This window comes from Lichenostomus cassidix, chromosome 6, assembly GCF_008360975.1.
Source record: "Lichenostomus cassidix isolate B80296 chromosome 6, HeHo_3.0, whole genome shotgun sequence".
Classification (NCBI taxonomy): domain Eukaryota; kingdom Metazoa; phylum Chordata; class Aves; order Passeriformes; family Meliphagidae; genus Lichenostomus; species Lichenostomus cassidix.
In genome coordinates this window covers 5,313,937-5,338,191 of record NC_139487.1, presented here as the reverse complement: position 1 = coordinate 5,338,191, position 24,255 = coordinate 5,313,937, and the positions used below count along the sequence as shown (strand labels likewise).

The 24,255-nt window shown below is 43.0% G+C and overlaps 1 protein-coding gene across 3 annotated transcripts in view; it reads left to right on the top strand.

The window, feature by feature from the left end:
* The window catches only part of GRK5 (G protein-coupled receptor kinase 5), a 151,589-nt gene that overhangs the window by 102,213 nt on the left and 25,121 nt on the right, over positions 1–24,255 (top strand). For 2 of the 3 annotated variants that reach the window (XR_014853130.1, XM_085064717.1), the window contains exons 4-9: positions 115–192; positions 17,718–17,818; positions 19,716–19,808; positions 21,976–22,039; positions 22,545–22,685; positions 23,769–23,959. Coding sequence is in view for 2 of the 3 variants with exons in the window: in XM_085064717.1 (XP_084920843.1) it covers positions 115–192; positions 17,718–17,818; positions 19,716–19,808; positions 21,976–22,039; positions 22,545–22,685; positions 23,769–23,959 (668 nt within the window). In the remaining variant the exon portion in view is untranslated. Of the gene's footprint in view, positions 1–114; positions 193–17,717; positions 17,819–19,711; positions 19,809–21,975; positions 22,040–22,544; positions 22,686–23,768; positions 23,960–24,255 lie in introns of all 3 variants that reach the window. The other variant, XM_085064718.1, reaches the window with a different exon arrangement.

Sequence of the window (24,255 nt, the reverse complement as noted above, 5' to 3'; positions counted from 1 at the left end):
TGTCCTTCAGATTTTTCATACAGAGTGTTCCGTTAAGGCCACATCCAAAATGAAGTTATAATGGTGAAATATGAGTGCAAATATTGACTTTTATTTTTTATATGTCTGTTCCAGGCAGAATATGAAATTGCTCCAGATGAAAAGCTGGGAGAGAAAGGAAAGGAAATCATGATGAAATACCTCACCCCAGAGGTAAGGGGCAGCCAAAGTGGCATTACTGAAGGAATGCTGCAAGGCACACCTTTACTAAACAAGGTTGTTACAGGCTTTGTAAGCCAGACTCCTAAAATTTATGGTGGCAATCTCCAGTGAATAAACCTGCAAGTCTTACACAAACAGTCAGAGAGAAAAAAAATTATAATGCAATCCAGAAATTGACTTCTAAGGATGAACTTGACTTACCAGGGGCTTAATTCATCTGTGGACAAGCAGGGGACTTCTGTGGTCTCCTCTCAGTGTGCAAAGCTCTGCAATGGGGGTGTAACACAAAAGAGCTCAGCTGTGACCAGCTGATGCCCCAATTATTTCCTATCCAGCTCAGAAGTGGTGGTGGCATTTCATATTCTGTTGTGTAGAACACAGAGGCAAAAATGGCCTTTCACAACCCTATGTTTTGTCACAAAAATTCCCACTGCTCTGTGTTCCCCAGGGTGACAGGGACACGCAGGACTGGCAGGGGACAGTGGGGTTGGGAGCTCAGAGGTGCTGTCAGCCATCCTTGTGCCACCACAGTGGGTCCTGAGTGTTTCCTCTCAGGGCTGTGGGGACAAGAGGAGCTCATGGCAGCAGCCATGTCCACAGGGTGGCACTCCAAACAGCGACACGGATGTGCTGCTGGAATTTGGGACAGGCTGCTCTGGGACTGAGCCTTTTGGGGGGGTTGCAATCATTTCCTGACCACATTTCACCTTTGCTGCAGAAGTCACTGCCAGTAAGCAGTAAACATCCAACTTCAAACACAAGAGCAATCCTAGGATTTTTCCTAAGTTGCTTTCGTAAGAGTAATCAAAGACGTACAATTGCTGCTTCAACTATTTTACAAGAGAAATACATTTGACCTTCAGAAGAATTAATCACATTTTTGGCAGATGTCTTTCTAGAGGGTTTAAATGGTACAATATGTTTTGGAGGTGCAGGGGCAGAGCAGACCACTCTTTTTCCAGTCAGTCATTTTCCTACAATAAACTTTGATGCATACTTTCAGTTATCTCAGGCTGCTTTTTGGGATCTGGTTTCATTTACTGAGCCTGGCTAATTTCATGTGCAGCCATTGAGCACTGCCAGTATGAGTTCCTGCTGCCCATTCATTAGGGGCATGAAGTTCCACTGCTTTTTAAATCCACCAAAATGACCTTTTGTCTTAAAATTCCTGTCAACAGAGGAACGAGTGAAAAACACTGAGGGAAAATATTTCCCAGTGCTCCAGTTCCCATCTGGAGAGGGAGAAAGGCATTTTGCTGATAGCAGAGCTAGTAAAGTGAGGGAAGGATAGCATTGCTCCACTTCAGCCAGTCTTGCTGCAGATTTCCCAAAGCCCTTCACTGCTGTCCATAGTGCAGCCAGAAGCACATGGAATACCTCAGTGAATGTGCAGTGGAGGCTAGTGTGAGAACAGCTGCTTCTCCATGAACAAAGAACGGTGGTGTTACAGGAGGGAAAAATACTGGGAGTCCAGAGCTGGAGTTTCCATTCTCTGCCATACCCTGTACTTCCTATTTGACCTGTGTACCTGGTTTCTCGGTATGTAAAATTGGCGCAGCATATTTACAGTCTGTCCTGAAACTTTTCTGGTATTTGCAAGTTCCCTTAACAACTCGGAGCAGAAGGAAACTGGATGACCTCCAGAGGTCCCTTCCAACCTCTCCCGTTTTGTGATCCTGTGAAACACAGATATATTCTCCCTCACTTGTAATCTAAAACTGCCTCCCTGGTGGTGGTGCTTCACTGTCTGCATTGGTCTTGCCGCACTTTTTTTCCTTAATGAGAAACTTCTGCTTCTTCCCAGAGGGATGTGTAAGCCTTGTGTTGCAGAAAATACTTCCTAGAGATGAGGTTGACTGTGCTGTAACAATGGGTTGAATACTAGGTTTTCTAATAGGTGTCCACTCAACAAATGCTTAAAACTCTAGAGCAAGGCCTGGATTGATTTAATTCACCTTAGATACCTAGCTAAGGTAGTCAGGTTAGGAGTGCAGGTGGCCTACTGTCCTTTCTTGTCAAGAGAGAGAAATAAGTATCTCCAAAGGATGCATTAGAAGCCATTAGAAGTCAATGACTGAAAGCCAGGTGAGATGTTGCAGTCCAGAAGGATGAATCTGGACCCAAATGTCCTAATGGAACATCATCCTAGTCAGCAAAGAAACCTTCTTTTCATTGGAATCTACATTTCTCCATTTAATTATCAGTCCCTTGAAAGGTACAAATTGCTGCTGATTCCACAGTCTTCTGCTTTCAGCTGAAAGCTTCTCTTAAGTAGGTGTGTGTCTGTGCTTCAAAGAACCTGATTGTCTTGATACAAAAATAGTGTGACATACAGCTTGACTGATAGAATAAAATTACAGGTTTAGTTCTTGGACAGATAATTCAGTCTTATAATGTGAGGAGTATTTTTTTCCCAGAGTGCAGGATCAGAAGCACAGTGAAAACAAAAAGTAGACTTTGTGCTCTTTAATATTTATAACTGATTTTTAGTTCTTGCCTAGGTTTTTAAACGGCATACATATTTAACGTACAACGTGTCAGTACATCACCATTCCAAAGTGCATTCGTTTGCGTAGGGAACATGCACTTCATTTGATAAAACACACACTTCTTGCACAGCAGAGAGGAAGAGCAGGCTCTTTCTCAGATGAACAGACATCACAGCAGGAGTCCCAGTCCTGTGTGACCCATGCAGTCACTGCCTGTGAGACACTGGTGCCACCACACTGGTGTCACCACACTGGTGCCACCACTGGCTCCAAAGTATAGGAGCAGCACGTTCCCACCAGGACAGATCCATGTAAGAGCCTTCAGCATCAGCCCCAGGCCACTAAACAAACCCAGCACTTGCCAGGATGGTAGAGCCAGGAGGTGCTTTTTCAAGGAATCACAATTCAGGCTCTTTGCAGCTTTGCCATCCTGAACAGCCCTGAAGTGCTTGCTGGGGAATGGAAACCTTTTGTCCTGGTGGACAAGCAGGTCAGGCTGCCACCATGTCCCTGACCTGGAGCAATGGCAAATACTGACAAATATTGGCACCTGGGAAATAGCATGGGTGGTTTAGGCCTCTCTCTCTCTTCTAGAAGTGGTACATAGGAACAACCTCACTAGGATGTGGTAGAGTCCTCATCACTAGAGGTTTTCAAGGTGCTGTTGGACAGGGCGCTAGATACTCTCATCTAGGCTCCATTTCCCATGAAAGATTGGACCAGATGATCTTCAAAGATCTCTTCCACACTGAGATGTTCCAAGATTCTGTGTACTGTAGAATGTACAGTAGTGTTCCCTCTTTCTTGCCTGAATGTCACTGAAGCAGCCATTTCCAGCAGCCCATTTGGAACTGTTTGGTGGGAGGGAAATTAAGGAGCACATGTATCTTCACGGTAAGAATGCCAAAATGGGAATGTTTTCATGGCTTCTGTAGCAGCTTTGCTTGAGGGGTGAGCAGGAGGGTGAAACCCTACAGGAAAGGTGTCCTGTAGCTGAGGACACCCTGGAAACATGCTCTGAAGGATTGTCCCTTATCTGAGCACAGGAGCAGCCCAAGGGTTGTCACACCAGCCAGGTCAAGCTCTCTTGACTAGAATCTTGCGTCTTTCAGAAAATCTGTAACAATTTCCATGAAAAAGGCACTTAAAGCTGCCTTCTTGACTTCATAAGCCCCTAGGGCAAAAGTCCAACCCACAGGAAGTCTAAAATTTCTGAGGTTGTGAAATATGATGGTAAAACTGCTAAAATGAATTGGTCACAAATATTTCTTCCCTGTTTTTTTCCTAATCTCAGCAGTTGAGTGGAAAAGGTTCCGTTTTAGGTTCCAGCTCCATCTGTAAATGGCTCCATTGAACTGTTGAGTTAAACTGAACCCAACCTGGCTCCATTACCTGACTGCTTCTTGTATTGGATAAGCAAAGAGATATATTTACCTTTGTACTGCTTTTAAATTAGAGTTTTACGTCTCCATGCAGCATTTTTGCCTTCCTGCCTGACAGCTGCCATGCCTTACTCTACTAAATCACTATCCCACTATTTGCTTTTTCACTGTAAATCACCTTGAGAGACTTGGAGAGACGCTATATAAAACTAAATTGATTTGAAATGGCTCTTAAGACAGTCTCCATATGCCATTATAGTTTATATTTGGACTCAGCTGGGTACTAAAAATGTTACTGAACAGGATGTCTAATGTGTATTGTTATCCCTATTAAAATACTTCACAGAATATGAAGAGCAGCAACAGCATTAATTTTCTTATCTGAATTCCTGTCCGGTCTCCTTTCCTCCAGGAAATGCACAGAATAAAGGCCATGTTTGCACTTTCTTTGCTGCAAGAGGTTAGCTGGGCACAGCAATAACCTCCTTACTCCAGTCTAAGGCTAGCAGTGGGGATTTTGCTAAACAAAATGATGTCTTTGTTTTTATGAACAATTATAGGATAAGGAAGGGAGGGAAAAGTCCCTTGGAAGGGACTCTGGCTGATCAGCAGTGCCTGACCTTCCACTTGTCTACTGGCTAAAATGTGCCCTTCTCTCAAATCAGCTCTTTATGGAGCAGAAAACATCTCTGTAATGTGGGTGAGATGAAATTAAAATGACACATGAGCCTTTCTGCTGGGCCAAGCCATGCAGCTGAGTCAGGCTGCTGCTCAGAGACACCTTTCCCAGCTCTGTGCACCACCAGAGTAGTTTCCTTTTGGCCATTGCTTTGATCTTGAAAACAAGGATCTTCGCCTCTCTCCTTGAGATTTCTTTCCCCCTTCCTATTTTCACCACGAAAGTAAACGCAAACTTCAGCACTTGTGCTTCTGGTTGAGTCATCTTTGCTGATCAGTGAAGCCTTTCCATCTCCCAGAAGGGAAGTTTCATCTATCACTTCTCAATGATTCTGGCTGAATCCTGCAGGTCACACCATACCAAAAATTGGATTCAAGTCCTGAGACCTCTTCCTCTAAGTGTTTAGTTTTACTGAATGCCTCCCAGGCAACATGTTATAATTAGTTTTTGGCATGGCCAAAACAAAAGCTGAATGCCACTGTAAGGGAAGCAGTGGAAGATAGAAACATTAGGCTTCTGTAAAGCAATCTGCAGAGTTTAATGTGAGACAGAGCTCTGTGGTTTGAAAGGTGAGCCTTCAGGGACTGTTTTCTACATTGTTATCTTCCTCCTACAAATTCAGCTTATATCACTTACATCCAGCAAGTCATCTCTGTCCCCCTATAAGCTTATTATCTTGCTGATAAAAGGCCAACACAGTATCTCTCTTCACTGGCTGCAGTGCATGGCCCCTTAAGGTTTGGTCCAGGAGTTATCTCCACAGCTAGTTTTCAAATTTTTCTAAACCCTATGCATTTCATTAATGACCCAATTGAAGTAAGCGATGAATGAAGTGCCTGTCTGTACACAGTGTGTTACATGGGCTCGGGATGGGCTAGAATTATTTACTTGCTCAAAGCGTTATTCACTCTATCCTTTGGGCTTCTATTAGGAGACTTTTCAGGATGCTAAATGCTTAAGTAGAAATCCTGGCATCGCTTGAGCCAGGAGAATTTTGCCATTTAATTAATTACCCTGGGACTTTACCCTTTGCCTCAATGGATTTCTCATCTCCCCTTTCTATTGACTGCACTACTCTGTGAGCACCATTTTAGCCAGACATGATAGCATTACTTAGGCCTCTGCTTTGCAGCTCGCATAATCAATACATAATCCAGTCTCCAGAGAAATCAATGTATAATTCCTGTTGTTGTTGCAGAGACAGCTCGATCAATATCTCTGCTGATCGCTGTGTCTGAGTCCAGGAAAGGACCTTCTCAGTGGGTTTTCTGAAAAGGCTCATCTTTCCACACTTCAGTTCTGGGAAAATATCTGAGTGCAGAACGGCAAATTTGTGTTACTCAAATTAATGCTTTCTAGTCAGAATTTGTTTTAATAAACGTTTGTCTGCCACTGAGGCTGGGCTGCAATGTAGTGTGGCAGAGGAATCTGAAAAATCCCAGTGTTGCCTTGATTAGGAGTCCCTTTGCTGTGGTCTCAGGCAAAAAGGCTTTTTTCTCACGGTTTGCTCGAGTCCTATTTCCTCATCCTTTACCCACTGTTTATAATACAAATGTTAGTTAACTAAACACTTACTGAGGGCTTCTGTCTCTTGCAGTGGTGCCAAACTAAAGGAGAGCCTCTGGAAACAGCATGATGGTTCTGTCCCAGATTAGGTCCTTGGGCAGTCCCATGTCCTGTCCTTTAGACATAGGGAGGCTGCATTTGCAATGCATTTCCTCAAACTGGTAGAAGGTCCAGGCTGGAGTCATTAACTCCTCTGGTTTTATGCTAATCAGTGCTGTTGGAGCTCTGCTTTTCCTTCCCTGTTGTTCTGGAGAGGTTACACTCCCCAGCTCGCATGCCTCGTAACTGTTTGTCATTTGTGGTCAGCAAAAGCATTGGGATGCCTTGGTCATTGGGCAGGAGCCTCCTGGCTTCCCCGTGTTTGCTGGAATTACACTGACTTGACCCTTTAGAAAATGGAAACTCGTTCCCACTAATTGATGTCAACCCCACATGCAAACCTGGCTCACATCTGTCTGTGAGCAGGGCAGACCCCCCAGCCTGCTTGGCTCCTCAGAGAGCAGCCAGGACATCCAAAAGGACACTGCAAACAAAGAGCAGATCTGCTCAGCATTAGGTGGGAGCAGGAAGGCTGGACTTGCCTGGCCTAGGCTAATGAATATGCTAATTATAGTTTCCTCCTCTCTCTTTCCTGCCCCTTTTCCCTGTCCCCTCTGCTTGCCCCTCCTGACTTATATTCAGTTTGTATGGATTATCCAGTGGCCAGGGAAGTTAATTCTAAAAGGCTTTCAGGTCCATTCAGCTTTCCCAGAAACAGCCTCTTCTGCCTGAAAATTTTGCCCACATGGGAAAAAAGGAATCAGCCTTTTCCAGCTGTCTGGAACACTGACTTGCAAAACATCCAGAAATCTGCAGGAGATGGCTTTTGTGTGTTTGCACAGAATGACATTAAAATAGACCTCTGGTGAGTCCAGCCTCTTACATTCCCAGCACTCAGCCTTGGAGGCATCTGGATTGGAGAGATGAGATGACTCTTTCTGCCCACTGGCTGCCCAGGGAGACTCTTGAGTGTCTCAGCTTTTAGATGATTAAAGTGTGATGAGGTGAATTCCGTGCTAGGTGTAATGCAGAATACATTAAATTGCCTTGCATGGCAAATCCACACAGGCTTCTGTGCATGAATTTCTCAATAGTTCAGGAGTCCTTTGAAGACCTGACCTCCACAGCCCTTCCACCCACCCCACTTGCTGCAACTTTCCTGGATGGTTCAGTTTCAGATTTCTGAAGCTAAAAGCACAATGGGTCAACTAATGTCTCCCTGAGCTCAGGATTCCTTGTGCTGAACTCAGAAGCAGTAACAGGCAACCCTGTGCTTGATCCCAACAGAGAACACAATGAAGTGGCACATGGTAAGAATGGAAGTTAGTTGCACATTGCAATCTTGCCTGATTCCCTTGTAATAGGAAATTAGAATTCTGGAAAAACATCTGGAGGCTTCAGCACCTGAGTAACCTCACGAGAATGGGCCAGGCAAATGCAGGTGAGAGCCTGAGGCTGACACCTTTGGCTGGCATGATGCAACTAGAAGAATCAGGAAGCTGATAGAGTGTGCTATTTTGACTTGGAACCAGGGAACACAGGATTACCATAAGGAGGGTTTTAAATTTCAGAGAAAACGAATATATTTAATTTCCTTAAAACATTACTGGATAAGTGTAAAAAGTGGGATTTTTTTTAAAAGTATTTTTCACAAATTGATTTAGAAATAATCAGCATATTTGAGCTGTGGATCTGTGACACTTAAAGCTATTCATGTTAAATATTTTTTTCCCAGTAATGCAACACCATTTTTAAAAAGTCTCTTAACCTGCTTGCCAAGCCTCAGCTTGTATGCTAATTTATTATTTTTTAACCAAGTTCAGACTCTGACCTGAGTCAAAAATCAAGCATATAGCAAGTTTATTGTGCTTGCAGTGATGTTGTTTGTCCAACAAGGAAAACTGAGGAAGAGTGGGATATGCCACTGCAAACAGAGTGTCATTCCCTACAGTAAATGTCTTCCCTCTCAGTTCTTTGCAGATGGCTGTTACCATATGATTGCTAATGGGCTGTGTGATCCAGGTGATATGGGAATGCCCTGTTTCCAGCAGTGCTAGCAGTGATTTTGTTTGCCTTCCTGGGTGTTTCCAGTCCTCCTGTGAGTGGGCCACTGGTTCCTGCCTGATGTTTGTTTAATTCACTTCCTAATTCTTTTCAAGACCTTCCCGGACTCTCTTTTGGATTTCCATTTCTTCATTCTAGTGTTTCCTCAGGATTTTGACCTGGAAAAATCTGTTTCTTTTTTATTTAATGGAAAAAGATGAAGGCAAATTCTGTAGAATTCTTCCTGCAAGTGATAGCAAAACAGCCATTGAGTAGAGCTCAGTTTCAGCTTGCAAGGGAAGGGTTACTCCTGTTTACAGCCTTGTGTCTCAGAGGAGTGAATTCAAGCAGGGATCTGTTTGTTTTCCTGCAAGAAAGCCATTCAGTAACATTGGGGTTGTAAATGAGTGTTTATAGATTTAGGGATTTTTTTTAAATTTTTTTTTTAATGGAACAAATGACATTTGGTTTACCAGAGGAAGCCAAGCTATGGCTATTGCAACATAAGGTTGCTTGCTAATGTTTAGGCCATCCATCAGTGCAGGAGGATGTTAAAAGGTAGGAAGGTTCTGATAAGAGGCTGGAGACTGGATGTTATCCAAACCTATTAAGCACATGTGACAAGAGGAAAAAAAACTTCCTGAGAGGAGAAGCTTTCAGAATTGTCCTGTCATGTTTGCTGCTAGTAACAGTGGGAATACCACTGTTCTCCCAAAAGGTTTTATCAACCTCTGGCTGCTTTCAGCAATGCTCTATAGCCATGGCTCTGTTGGGCTGCTCACAAAAGTGGTTCTGTGGCACTCTGAAGGATTGTCAGCAGCCTCACTGTGGGGTGGCTAGAAAATCCTGCTTGATACTCACCTTCTCTTCTACTCTGTTCCTTAAGCTGCACTTCTCATCCTGCTGACAGCTACAGGTACAGGTTATTTCATCTGTTTTCATCCTTTAATCTGGGTGCAAAATGCTTTTAAGGCAGAAAAACAGGCAACAACAAGTAAAACAAAACTTTCCCTTCCTCTGCTTTAAGGCAAGTTTATTTAGAACAATTTCAGCTGGCTGGTTTATGAGCACGCCTCCACCAATAAACCCATTGTCTACAGAAATGAGGAAAAATGTGTTTCTTTGGTTAACAAACCTCTATGAGCAAGTTTCAAAAGAATTATTTAAATAAGTATGGGTAGAGAAGGACTAGGGTTTGAAGAACCAGAATAATACCTTGCCAAGCACTTCCAAATTTCTCACTAATTTAAGTCAAAAGCGTATCTTCTGTGCTGACCAGTTTAGATTCTTAAAATAAGCTGTACCAAAACTCTCATAGCTGGTTGGGATTGCGGTGAGTGTTTCTGTTTAATTGAAGAGTATGAAGTCTGCAGCTGATTCACTCGACTTGCAAAAGAAGATGATGAAGCAACTAAATTTTGTCTCATGGGACAATTTGTTATTTCAAAATTACTTTCTATGGGGCTTTGGGTGTTTAAGCTCTGGTCACCTATAAAAGCCAGGAAGAGTCTTCTTCTTCTTCTTGACCTAAGCAGTTTTTTCTCTTCCTTTGTTGCTCCAAAACTCATGTTGTGGTTATCCCCCAGATTTCTCTGAATCAAATAAGTCAACATTCCAAGGAAACCACACTTTGGACTGAAGAGCTTTATGTAGGAAACATGTTGACTCACACCATTCGCCTGGCAGTTGCTTGTTTGCCACTATCAGGAGCAGAAATGTGGTTTCTAGAAAGGAGCAGCTGCAAAAATGTCTACTGAGAAGAGGAAAAGCAAGGTATAGCCAGATAGCAGGCCCTGGTGCTGACTAACAGGAGAGCCAAAAAATAATTTATATGCTTCCTATGCATTTGTCAGAAAGGAAACCTCAGAAGTTGCAGAGTTTTTCCAAGGAAGGGCACAGTTCTGGGCTACAGCTTGTATCCCAGCACCAAAGAGGAAGGATGCTGGAGACCAAACCTGTCCTTTTTCTGCTGCTGTGCTTGCTGAGGCACAAGAGGCACCCCAAGGAGTCCAGGGCAAGTGAGGGGCCTGAAGCTACATCAGATCCATGGTGGAAGCATGGCAGTATCAGCACAACCCCTCCAGGCAGCAGCATGCTCAGCTGCTTGCTGAGGGCTCTGCTGTCTCCAGTCAGTGTATTTCCCTGTGTGTCAACATGTGTTTTGATAGTTTAGTAGCATATGAAGGAAAACAGATTTGTCATGACTCCAGAGCAGCTTGCAGCTACAAAACAAACCCCACAGCTGACAGGCACTGCTGATTTGCTTCAATCAGATACCAGCAAGTGATCCTGCCCTCGGCACTGAAAATGCCATTTGGTCAGGGAATGGGATTGGGCTCAGTGTTTTCTCTGCTGTTGGCCCACTCTGTAATCCTGGATGAGGTGTTTCATATCTTTGCTCCCACTGCCAGGGCTGGTGAGGTTGGTTTGTTTTGCAGGCTGTGGCTCTGGTGACGTGTCTGTAGTGCCCATTCTTAGGTGTCATGTCTACACACTGCTGTAATAGATAAATTTCTACTAATAGCACAGCTGCCTTCCATGCTCCCCATCCACCTCACTGCCAGTTCCTGCATCTGTCATCTCAAAGCAAATATCCTGGAATTATGAAGCCTTTTGCTTCGCTGGTTTGCCTCATGCAGACCCAAATGACTGTGGCAGGGGGAGAATAAAAAAAAATGTAAAAAAATGCAGAAGTTGATTAGTTAAAGTGTTGCAGCTGCTCCTGATGTAGAATTGGCTGTTTACTACACATACAGCTAAAACTGAGCAGATAAGATCAGACACAGGGAAAGGCAGAAGGATGTTCCAACATTTTTGTGCGTAACACCAAAAAGCATCAGGAGACTGCGTGTGACGGTGCTGGGATCCTTTTCCTCAAAAGGAATGCCCAGCCTTGACTTCCCAAAACTAAAATACAACCAAGACATTCCATCTCCTCCTCTGCTGCTCTCCTCTTGACTCGGTAATCCTAAAGGTCTTTTCCAACCCAAAGAATGTTGGATTTTCCCTGTCAGCCCTTCCCCTCAGTCAGTCCCTGGCTCCATGGTCAGAACTTTCTCAGCCTGTAGCTTAGACTGCTGGATAAAGCCAGAATTTCCAGGTTTTTGTGTATAAATTCTTCTCGTCCTATCATGCACCATCTCGCACAGAAAGTTCATTTTAGCCTGTTTCTGTCATAGTTTGGAAGTCTCTACTAGTAGCAAATCTGTGTGGAGATTTTCAAACAGATTATACATGGAACATTGCTGTCAACATCTGAAAATACACATATCATTAAGACAAATGCTTGGAACCACAGACAGCTCAAGAAAAGTTACAGCTTGAACTTCTGTCCATTGACTGAAACATTTTTATTTGTTTTAAGCTAGCCTGTTGTGGAATGTTTTCCTAACCTGAAACATAACATATGCTGCATGTTATTTATTTCACGCGAGTGACTTTTAAAATAACTCATCGTGTTTCGGTATCAGCTGCATGCCTGAAACTCGCCAGGAAAGCAGTTGTGGTTGTGACAGAAGTTTGCATGAGGTCTGTTCAATCTAAAGAGTGCAGCATCTTTCTGGTTCTTACAGTTTTTGTGGTGATGAAGAGTTGTGCTTTAAGACACCCTGATGACTCACATCCACTGGCACGAGCTGGTATGAAATGAAAACCTCTACTTCTGGGTTTCTATTCTTTATTCACTAATTGTGAGCTACAATTGGACTGATTTGAGGAATCTGAGTATCTCTAGCTTTCATTTATCTCAGTGAGACTTCTTTGATTTCAGTCACAGGTGAACCAATCTTCTGCAAAACACGTCTCTTAACCTCCTATTCACTGTTCTGTAAAATATTGTGAGATTGCCACCTAGCTCATGAAGACTTAATCGTGCAATGAAGCTTTCACATTTTGAGGTTCTTAGATGAAAGTCACTGTGTGAGGATGAAGAATTACCTCTGAACTACAGACTTGCTCTGTTTCTTGCACAGTCAGTCTGGCCAAATTCAGTGCTCTCCCTTTTTCTGGTATGAAGTTCAGGTTTTTGTGAACTATGTCATTTATTTTTTTAGGAGACAGTGATGATTGAGACAAGTCTTTGAAGCAGGACTGTTCATTTGCAAAGAAGATTCTTACTCCTTTATGCAGAGCTACAGGTTTCCTTTGGTGAGCACTCAGCACACAAACTCCCTTCCTCATCTGTTCTCAGGGCCATGCCATGTGCCTGTGTTTTGTAAAGCCCAGTGTTTTGCAAAATTGGTACAAAGGACTGGGAAAGGGCTCAAGAGCCTCTTGAATTCAACAGAGATCAAATACACTTAGATGATCAACAGATGTCTGAGTGCCCTTGGAGGTCTTTCAGACCTCTGAGAACAGATTCCACAATATTCATAGGCCTGTTCTTCTGCTTCCCTGTGTGAAAAATTAGAATAAAAAGCCTTCATATCCAATTAAGTGGATTTCTTCACATCATTCCCCCAGCGTAGAGCAGAATATGCAGAATAATTGATCCCTGCCCTCTTTATTAAAACCATTTCTATATTAAAAGGCCTTTATCAAGTTTCACCCTTGCTTTTCCAGACTAAACAGATCTAGTTCCTCAATGCTTTCCTCTGGGCTTTTTTCCCTAAAAGCACTTGGTGCTCTTGTCAGCTCTGTGGAGGTTTCTCACATGTTGGTGACTTTAGCTGGAGTCTCAAACCTGCTCCCACTTCAGACTTGGAGGCAGCACCTGTAGCACATCACACCTTGACAGAGGTCATGCACTGTAAACATTTGGAAGTTCTCTCGAAGGAAAAAATAGAACAAATAACATGTTTTCATGAAAAAGTAAAAGAGAAGATCTTCTGAACGCCTCCCTTGGTACTGCCAGCAGCTTCAGCTTGTTGAATAAAGAATTTCATTTGCTGATAGATGAACAAAAGGTCAGATGTTCCTCATACAGTCACAGGGGAAACACCGTCTGAGATGATGATGTGAGTCCCATGGCAAACACATAGAGATGACTTTAGGAGAAGGTTTATTTGATGGCTGTCCTGTTCAGTGAACTCAGCAAAGGCTGGGTGCGAGTGAAATGGCCTGTAGCAAAACTTAGAGAGCTGTCAGGAAAGGAGAGGCCACGTTTTAAACTGCAGTGATGCAATGTGACATCCAAAATAACAGATAATGGGGAGTCACACAGCCTGGGAGCTTTCATCTGATCTGAATCAGATCCTGCTGCTTTTCAGTACTTCAGTGGAGTGCCAGGACATGGGCAACACCAGACCCTGCTGCTGGACAGGACTCTGCTGGCATCCAGACTTTCTGTGTGCATGAGCACAACTAACCTTGAACAAACGTGAGACATCTCAGCTGTTTTCATGCAGTTTATTGAAACAAACCCTTTTGTCTTTTAAATTAGGAAAAAAAGAATTTAGAAGTGGAGGCTTTTCTCAGAGCATGGTGATGGCACTCAGAAGTAACTGAATATCTATTTCTGGTTTCTCAGATAACCACTGACGCAATTCCTAGTTGCATGCTTTTCTTAAAAATTAAATGGGAGAGTATCAAAAAACTGAGATATTGCTTTACCAGCAAAATATTTGTACAAAGGTTTTCAGTTTCTAACCATGCAGGAGAAGATACAAGAGGTAGGAGATTTTGGTTAAAACCTCATAAAAGTAGTGTGGACTTTTGGACTACTATTGTCTGATCAGTAAGAGAAATTTTTGTTGTAGGATCAACTTAAGCACAACTTGTGCTGCCATGAATCTGGTTTCAGTTCCATCAGCTTTATCCTAGTGTTAATCAGTTGATTTGACTGCTTAATTTCTGATTTACATTATTGTAAATGAGATCAACAATGACTTTCTTTGCCTTCAGGAAACAGAATAGCCATTAGGGGAAATGTGGGACTATACTTGTTATAACTCCCCAGCGTTTTGTTTTGAATGCAAGAAAATGTAAGTGGTTTCTGCAGGTGTTTCTGAAGAGTTAGCAGAATATTCTTTGTCACAAGCTCAGATGTAATGGTCTTAATCACAGTGTAGGGCTCTCCTAGCTGCCACAGGACATTTAATACGTTGGAAAAGGTGTCTCTGTTCCCTTGTAAAAGCCACATTTGCTTTTACAGCCATTGCCCATAATGCAGCAGGAGAATGGTGTTAATAACCATTTCATTGTGGCTGCAGAAATCTCCTGCACCTCTCCAGGGAAGAAGCAACTTTTTCATCTGCAAATGGCCAAAGTGTTACCTTTGGAAGCTTTCACTCCTGGGATCTGAATGCTTCCTTGCACACATAACCTGTGCAACCTAATTGTTCTCCAGGGGAGAAAAAGTAGGTTGGTGGGTTGGGTTTTGGTTTGTAATTGTTCCTGGCTTTGTTTGAACTTTTGAAGGCTGTAGGTATGCACAGTATTCACACAGGGAAAGTGGCAGCCATGGCTATTTAATGGGAGCAGTGGGAGCTGTGAAGTCTCAAGGAAAATCTCAGGAAGGTTCATACAAAGTCTCCCTAGAACTGTAGAGTTGGAAAGGGTTGGGAATGTTCCTCCCAGGCATGTGGTGCCCTCAGCTCTGTGTTCAGATTTTTGTTATGGAAAATGAAGTGGTCTGGAGAAGTGTTTGCCCTGCACTGTAAGGTTTTAGTCCATGCAGAGGATTTCACTGTGTTTATGTCTTTACCTACCTTGATATTGTTACCTTGCTGCCAGGTTGTGCAGTGGAAGGAAAGGCTCATAGGTCAGCAGTGAGTGGTTTTGAAAACCCAAGTGGTGACTGTATCTCCCACAAACTTGGAGAGAGGAATCACAGTCTGTGTCATTTTAAAATACTTCCCACATTGTCTTACTGACTATTTTTTTCTCATTCTCCCCCCCTTTCACTACGGGAATTTAATTTCCTTTTTATGAATAAAAGTTAGCTGACGCTTATAATTTTTTTCAAATGTACTTTGATCTCAGGCAAAGTTTGATGGGATTAGTCCTCTAGTAATGTGTCATGGGCATAATCTTCAACAGTAACCTCAAGGCAGCTTACCTTCCACTGGGAAATTAATTCCCAGTGGGAAATGAAGTTGCCTGGCATGAGTAAGAATCAGGTCACTTGGTCTAAATGACTAATTATGCAGTTTAGTACTTAGCTTTTGGATTGCAGTTTTGACCTCTAAATGTAGAACAAGTTCCAGATGTAGTCAGTAGTAACTTCAGTGAGAGGCCCCAGTATGGATTATACTGAAGTGCTGCTCCTTTCACATCAGAAGGCACTCCTGGTCCACAGAAGTACTGAGACTGTGGAGTTCAGGGTGTTTCTGTGCCCTGTAAATCAGAGAGATGACCCTCTTGAGCCAGGGCTTGGACCAGGGGATGCACACAGCTTTGGGCTACTGATGGCCACATGTGTATCCACTAGCACACCAACTGTAAAGCTATTCATTCATCTGATTTCTAGCCAAAATCAACTGAAATACTGCTCATCATTAGGCTTTTGTTCATGTTTAAATATTGCTTTAAAAGACTTTGTTTTAATCTGTTTCCCTGTCTTTTACCCCAATAGCTTCAGTGCTGTAGGACTGGAAAACAGGATTTTTTTTTGTTTTTTCCTAGTTGTTTCATTGCTTTCCTTTTGCCTCCACTTACCCTCTAGAATTAAAACTGGCACTTAGATTTCTTCATGGGCATGTATGGTTAGGGATTTCTGTAAGTTTTCTGATTTATTGAGGATTGTTCTGTAGTTCTTAGTTCCTGTCAACCTCAGTGGTCAATCAAACTGAGAAAATTCAGCTTTATCTCAGTCTCTCTGTCTTTTAGATGACAATGTGAGGGGCTCATCTATCTCTCAAGAAACTGTGACACTCTTAATTATTAGTAATCTACTCTGTCTGTGATTAAAAGTGAGTGTCCCTAGATATCTTCTGCTGAGGAAATGGGGGAATATATTGAGGAAATGAGGAAGCATTTCAGCGAGGTCAAAGGTGTCCCCAGCACGTTCTGCAGATTGTCTGTCAAGGCTGAGCAGTGAGAGTGCATTGCACAGCATGCACAGACAGTTCTGTAAACCATGTTCCTATTTAAAAACATTCAAGTGGAACAAACTTACTTTTCCATGTCACAACCAGGATCATATTCACATTTCAGCAGTGGGAAGGAAAAGATAAAAGACTTAATTCAGCTTTCACCATGCTGGAGATTTTCTCTAGCTCCACCTCTGCCCCTTCCTCTGTCCTCATTCCCAGTGTTTTTGAACTCTGCTTGCAATGCATTTCAGTGCTTGCCAAGATATCTCTAACTAGGGGTGAGTTAATGAGAACATCTGGCCAGGAATGAGGGATGATGCTCTGTGACCCACCCACTCAGCACATCTGGTGGTCATGGGCACGGATGGGGGACCTTACTGAGTATTAAGGCTTCTGCAAGGAAAGAGGATTTTATCATCTGTGGCTGGGTTTATTGAAAATACCCAAATCCAATTGGTTATGTAAAGGGACTTTCTTGTACATGGGAGAAATGCCTATAAATAGGTGCACACACACACAAATATACACTTTGTAATATAATTATGCAGTTGATATGTAAGAATGTGGAGTGCCTAAAAAACTGTCTTTTTCGATAATTAGTCCCAAAAGTCCTAAACTGGTTAACCATCAAGGCATACTGCAAGAGACCTCTCTTTGGTAAGGGCTTTTTGAAGGGCTGAGTATACATTATATCCAAAGGGAGGAGAGGATGAAAAGAGATTATGTGCTTGGTTGGCAAAGTTCCTTTTTGAAATTACTATTTTAAAGCTGATTATTTTTGTCTTTCTAAGGATGAACTAAGGTGTCCAGATACTTTTGTGAACAGCTTTTTATATATAGATAGATGTAGATCTATATCAATATATCAATAAGTACCAATGCTCTGCTCTTGTTTTGCTTTGCTGGTTAAAAAAAAAAAAAAAAGATGGATTTTTCAGAAAGCACAATGAATCACCCATGAAGTGAAAACTCTGGGCAAATTCTCTTTTGTTTAATAGAATGGCCTGTACCCAGTTCAGGCCAGCACATTTTTCATGGGATGCAAGGGAGCAGTTCAAAGAATTGGCAAGGAGTGGGTCCTGCATATTCATGAGGCTGGGCAAGGAGGTGAAGGTACAGGAGAAGGCAGAAAAGCAATGTGAGGATAGAGTGGAATGTGGAGCGAGTTGCCACGGTATCCTATTTTACTGCTCTTTGACGTAAAGCTCCTTTGCTTTTACACAGCTGCTGGAACTGAATGGAAGCAGCTCAGGGCATTAATAATGAATATGCCTCTCACACGTTAAGGGAGGAGAATCTGCACCTCGTCAGGGAGTTAATGTGCTCCTCTCTCTTCTCTCCCCAGTCTCCAGCCTATGTTCCCCAAGTCAGTGAAGAACTTATCCAACAGACAGAGGAGAAACTCGAAAACAGCCCCTGCAAAGAGCTGTTCTCTCCCTGTACAAAGTAAGTATAACATGATGGTCACAGCCAGCAGCTTGTGAGGAATGTCAGGTAGGGAGAGGGAGATTTCAGTCTGAACCTGAGGCAGGTATCTTTGGCTCCTGCTCACCATCCTAGGGGCAGAGCTGACAAGCGGTGAAGTCATTTCATCTGAACAAAATATAATAAATATTTCCATGCCATTATATACACTACACACAGGCACTTACTGTTTCAGGTATTTGACAGAGTGTTCTAGCCAAGTAAACCAGCCATGGATTTCATGCTGTGTGAAAAGAGCTACAATGATAATGTATCCAAAGAAAACATCTCCGTTTCAAAGTGAATAAAAATTAAGTGGCTATACAGCCCATTTAGACAGAGGAATGTGCAAACTTGCTCCGCATGGCTTTTCCAGAAAATCTTCACCAGGAGAACGGGGCTTTTTAAATGCTTTCTGTCTGTCTGTGGCGCTCAAACGAAACGTGCATTATTTCACCCTTTGTCTGGGAAAAGGCTTATCAGTTTCTGCAGCGATTTTGTGCCATTATGTGCTAAAGCTCCAGGTATGCAATCTGCATTTGTAAACCCTGCCCTGAGCCCATCCACGCCAGTAGATCATAAACCAATAAAAATATGAAAGGGAGGGATCATCGCACGCTGGCCCATGTGGTTCCTGGCTGAGCGCGGTTTGTTTTCCCCGGGTGATGTAATGGGGATTTGTAAAATTTGCTCCGCTGTCATTCATTGTTTTGACTCATTTCATTGACCTTTTCTGGTTTCAGTTATTCTTTGTGTTGGTAGGAGCTGTGGGTTATTTCTGGCCTTCCCCTATAGCACAGGCAGTTTCCTTGCGTTGGGCTGGTGTCCTGTAGGGATGCTCTGTAACTCGCACCAGTTGTGGGTGCCAGTCCTGGTGACAAAGGCAGAGCTTGTGCTCCACACAAACCCCCCTGCTGCCTCTTTCCAGCTCTCAAATCGGCTTGAAGGCTGACAGTTCCCTCTAAAATGCACTTTGTTGCTGCCAAAGAGGGGAACTAAAAAGCAAACAACTGCTGAAAGGCAGCTATTGTTCTTTTAAAATACGTGCAGCTTTTAATTAACTGAATGGAATGGGAGAGCATTGGACACCACTTAATGCAGGCTGGTTCCTTCACCCCAGCAGAAACACAGGAACGAGCCAGGTTTGGGACCTTGTTAATAAATATGCTGGTCATTTCACACGGACTAAAATGAGGTCAAAGGGAAGTTTTAAAAGCTTGCTGTTGGTATTTACCGGTCCTGAATGATGTTACTTTTGGAAGAGTTCACAGTCAGACCAGAAAAGGGAGGCATACATACAAATATGAAGCCTGCTGTCCTGGAGGAGCAGGGATGGGATGAGTTTCATTCGCATCTTCATAGGTAAAAATCAGTCAGCAAGAAAAAAGTCCCCTTTGACTTTAGTCACAAGTACTAATTCTTCTGTATAGCAGGAATTGAAACTGATCTTTTTACTCAAAATGATGCCTCTGATGGTCCCTCTTTGACAGAAATGGGCTACAGCCAGAAATTTTCTATCCTGGTGTAAATGTCCCCCAAAGTTTAGGAGCTCGGGTTCTGAGGGTGTTGTTTCAGTTTACTCACAGAAGCAAAGACATTCTCTGTCTGGTAGCTAAAAAGCTCTGTAGAAGTCCATTAAAGACTTGCTGTTAATTTTCAAGCAAGCATCACCAGTATTCAGCTTGTGTGAGGCCTCCTGTTATAAAATACATCAAGCACATCTAGATTGAAACAGTGAGTAAAATAAAATACAAAATAAACTGAAAGTAAAATAACCCTACCCTACAAGAAGTCTGGATTTTCCTCCTCTTGGTTTGTGTCTCTTTTGCTCCAAGTTCAGGATTATAAAATGCTTATATATCCTTTTCATCTGAGATAGATCTGTCCTTGACCACCTCAGTGGGGAACCATTCCAAGAGTACCTAAACAGCATGTACTTCGACAGGTTTCTCCAATGGAAGTGGTTGGAAAGGTAAGTGTCACATGATTTTTTTTTAAAAATAAAAAGATTTATTTTTATTTTTCATGAGAAGTCTGTAGAATATGTTCAAAATCTGACAGTTGGGATAATATGTTTGCTTCTACAGCTCAAGTGTTTGACCACTTAATGGTCTTAGGTACATTAAGCATATTAGGTATGATTAATGTTCAGTCAGCAGCTTCAGCTGTCTTTCTGTTTAGCTACCCTCTGAATGTGGTGACTTTTTGTCTGGACCAGATATCACTGTTATTAAATCCCTCTAAACAGAGAAAAAGGTGGCATTTAGGTCCTCTGACTGTATTGGCTGGACATTCCTGAGCACATTTAATGACCAGGCACCCTTAGTGGGAATTAATTTGCAAGGAAAGGGGTTTGTGCCTCTCCCTTGTCAGGGAGTGCTGCAGCAGACGGTCACTGCTGGGTGACAGTGACCTTGAGCTGAGAGAAGACCCATTTTCCACAAATGGAATTAATTACGGCGGATGAGCTAGGGCCAGATCCATGAGCTGTGTGTCAGCAGGATGCCTCCAGATCAAAGGAGCTGTGCCAGTTCCTCTCCCTGGAAAGCTACAAAGCTGCTGCTCAAGAGGGGTGGGCAGAGGGAAGAGCCATTTCATGCCAAGACTTGCTCCACATGCCATCTTTACTGAGCCCAGCATTTACTCTTCCATTTCAATTAAAAAAACATCAGATGATTCAGATGATTCATCTCTAGCCAGGCTATTTCCTATCTATTTTCACATTTGGGATAAGGAATTTTCTGAAATGCTTTGGGGATTTTTTTTTCCATTCCCCCAGCAAGGGTGGCAGGCTATTGGATATGCCTGGTTTAAGAAGCTGGGGGAATTGTTTTAAGGATTAGCAAAGAGATGTTGGTAGCATGGAGTGATCAACAGCTCTTTCTGACAGCCTGCTGGCTCTGATGGAGCAGTCACACAATCCATTTATTCCAGGGACATTTCTGAACATGTAGTTATCACTACCAATTGTTGCTTTTAACCCCAAAAGCATTTGCAGCAGCCTTATGGAATACTGAAAATAACGTCTTTTCCTCTGCTGGTTTTGGCTTTCTGCATACTATTCTTCCTCCACTTTGGAAAACAATAATGGGCATTAATGAAAGGATTCCCTTTAATGTTTATTCCTCATTGTCATCAACCTCATCATGCCTGTGGTGGGAACAGCCACGTTACTGCTCTCCCTCTGCTGGCTGGCTGCCTGCCTGAGGAGAGCCAGGATAGCAGGGATATTCATATCCACTGCTAGGATCCTTGTAAAACCTTGGTGATGCAGTGGTGGATACAAAGTGGGATCTCGCTGAACCTAGAAATCTTTCTCAGATATGTTATAAAACTTCTACAGTAGCAAAGTAGAAGTTGATGTAAGTTGGAGCCATTCTGGAAGAGCAGATTTTGTGGGAGGCCTGGGAGGTTGTGTAGGGATCATGTCAAGAGGTTGTTAGGGAGAGCTCTGCCCTCAGAGGGACTGATTTAACCTTAATTTGGCTCTTGCTCCCTTCTTGCCTGTGATGCTCCCCCAGGAAGGAGGGAGCCCAGGGGGGATGGACTGGATTGGATCTTGTCTTCTGCTCTCCCAGCCTGCAAATGGCACATAAATCTACCTCTCCTGCTCCCAGGATTGTTTCTGCCCTTGATTCACATAAGTTTCATGTTTTGTTTAAGACACCCAGAAGCATTTTGTGGTGGATTGAATTCTGGGACTCTTTTTCTCATCTTGCAGGCCAAGCAAAGCAATGTGTTAGCCCATCCCAAATGTCATGGGAATTAATATCTTACTGGAAGATCTCAGGCTTCCTCTTTGCTTAACAAAGGCCAACGCTGTATAATGGAGATTCAGAACCCTCCTTGGTCCTAAGATGCTAGCAGAAATTATACTGATGACTCACTAATGTGTTGTATTTTATTACAGCTTAATATGTTGGAATTGAAAAGTTCAAGCCATACATAGTATTGAAGTAATGTAATTACATAATTATATATTATATTAGATAATACGATTACCTTGAAACAATGTGATTATATAATATTTATCTATTTTGCTTTTCAAAAGTATGCTCTGAAATAAATAAATCACAGAGAGTGCATTTAACATAGCGTGGTGGGGGTTTTATTTATTTATTTATTTCCTTTTCTTCCAGGCAACCAGTAACGAAAAACACGTTTCGGCAGTACAGGGTGCTGGGGAAAGGTGGCTTTGGGGAGGTGAGTGATTCTGAAACTTTCTTTTAAGAGTGTTTCTTAGTTTTTAGACACTGCAGGTACAGATGCTGATATGACAGAAGCTGATTTTCATTAATTGCTGACAGTTCTACTTAACCCCTCACGACACCATAATCTCAAAAGGACACTTTTGGGAGTTTTTTCGTGTTCAGCTGTCACATTCACGGTGGAACCGGGGTCACACCCTTATTTGTGCTTTCCTGGTGGCTGGAGGTGGCAGCAGAGGCAGAGGAGGTGCAGACGGAGAGATTACAATCTGCACAGACAAAAGGAGGTGGGAGAGGAAGCAGGCGGGGGAAAGTGAAATAATTAAACCAATATTCCACAGCAGGTTTGGGAGCAGTAGTCAGTCCCCCAGCTGCCCCCGCCTAGGCCTGGCTCGCTTCGCCTTAAAAGGACTAAATCAGAGGAGATGGTGAGGAGCAAAGTGCAGCCCAGACAGGCGTTTGCTTCGAATTACCCAGCGATTGTTGTGCTCCGTTCGCAGGTCTGCGCCTGCCAAGTGCGAGCCACGGGGAAGATGTACGCCTGCAAGAGATTAGAGAAGAAGAGGATCAAGAAGAGGAAAGGCGAATCCATGGCACTCAATGAGAAGCAGATTTTAGAAAAAGTCAATAGTCAGTTTGTAGTGAGTATTGAAGTCCATTCAATACTGAGCGCTGCTGTGGTTGAATCCATGCCTCCTCCATCCCCTGCTCCTGGGAAGGTGCCAGAGCTGACTCCCTTTGCTTTGCACCTTAGCCCTGCTCCATGTAACTTTGCTGGATCTCATTTTAGTCTCTGGCCCATGAGAAATGCACCAGTCAAGGGGCCTGTGCCTGCCATGGGAATGTGATGTGTTTTACTGCCTTGGCTTGCATCACAGCTGCATCAGGCTGAGCTATTCTTACCCAGCGTGATTACCTGAATTTCCAGGGTCTGGGAGAGAGGTGCTTGGAGGAGACTGAAGGAGATTCAACGCAAATAGATCAGAAGAGATTGGCTTGTAGAAGCATCCAAGCAGTGAAGTGGAACTGGTCTGGCTGATGCAGGGCTCTCCTGAGTCACACCAGCTCTTGTGCTTCGCTTAGAACTTGCCTTGGATTTTAAAAAAAAATAGAAAGAGAGAGGTGTTATCTCAGCATGTGTCATATTCTTTATACATATTTCAGGAAACACTGTGTATACAACAGATGCAAGGTGTTTACTTGCTTCTGCCAGAGGATGGCACGTATTTAAAAGTGATGGGTAGCTTTAGGATGGTCTGATTATTCCTTGGGCACCCACCAGAGCCTCGCAGGGATGATGATGACATTTATATCTCAGTGATGGTCTGTTTGATCACTCCAGGACTGGGATATCTGGGTCTCCCAGGGAACTTACTGAGAGGCAAAACAGTGCAGCAGGACGTGTAGATTCCCTTGATTACTAAGATTTCTCATACATGGGAAAATATGCCTGGAATTAGTCTGTTTGTCCAGCCTGTGAAGCCATCTGAGCCTTGAGGGTTTCTGGTGATAAATAGGCAGGATTCCACAGATTAATCTATAAAATCCTAACATCTGATTTTTTCTGTGCTTTTAAAATGTATGTTTGCCATTGTAAGAAGGCCCATACCACATTCAGTCGATGCACTGTTTTAATTTTCTAGAGAAAATCTTCAATGAAAAGCTAACACTTCTTCTTAGCAGCCATCTGAACTGTCACAACTGTGCTACCAATGTTTTTCTAGGTCAATTTAGCCTATGCCTATGAAACAAAGGATGCACTGTGTTTAGTTCTGACCATAATGAACGGAGGTGACCTGAAGTTTCATATCTACAACATGGGAAACCCAGGCTTTGAGGAGGAAAGAGCTTTGTTTTACGCAGCAGAGATCCTCTGTGGCTTGGAAGACCTACACAGAGAAAATACTGTGTACAGGTAAGCACTCTCTGAAGTCTTAGGATGTCTTTTCTAGGTAGGAAAGAATTGTCTGCATCCTCCCTTCTCATTGTGGTGCCGTGCAGCTGAGACGCCTCAGTGCTTTGGCTGAAATTTTGCAGAGCCCTGTATAAATACAGCATGATACAGTAATCATGGAAGGAAGCAGTTTCTTCCCTAAATACATCCTGTCTAAATTACACAGAGCTAGCACAAAGCTCCCCAAACCCTACCTCAGTGTGTGCTGGGCGACGTAAGAAAATGGTGAAAGTTCCTGTAAAGGGATTTCATGAAGG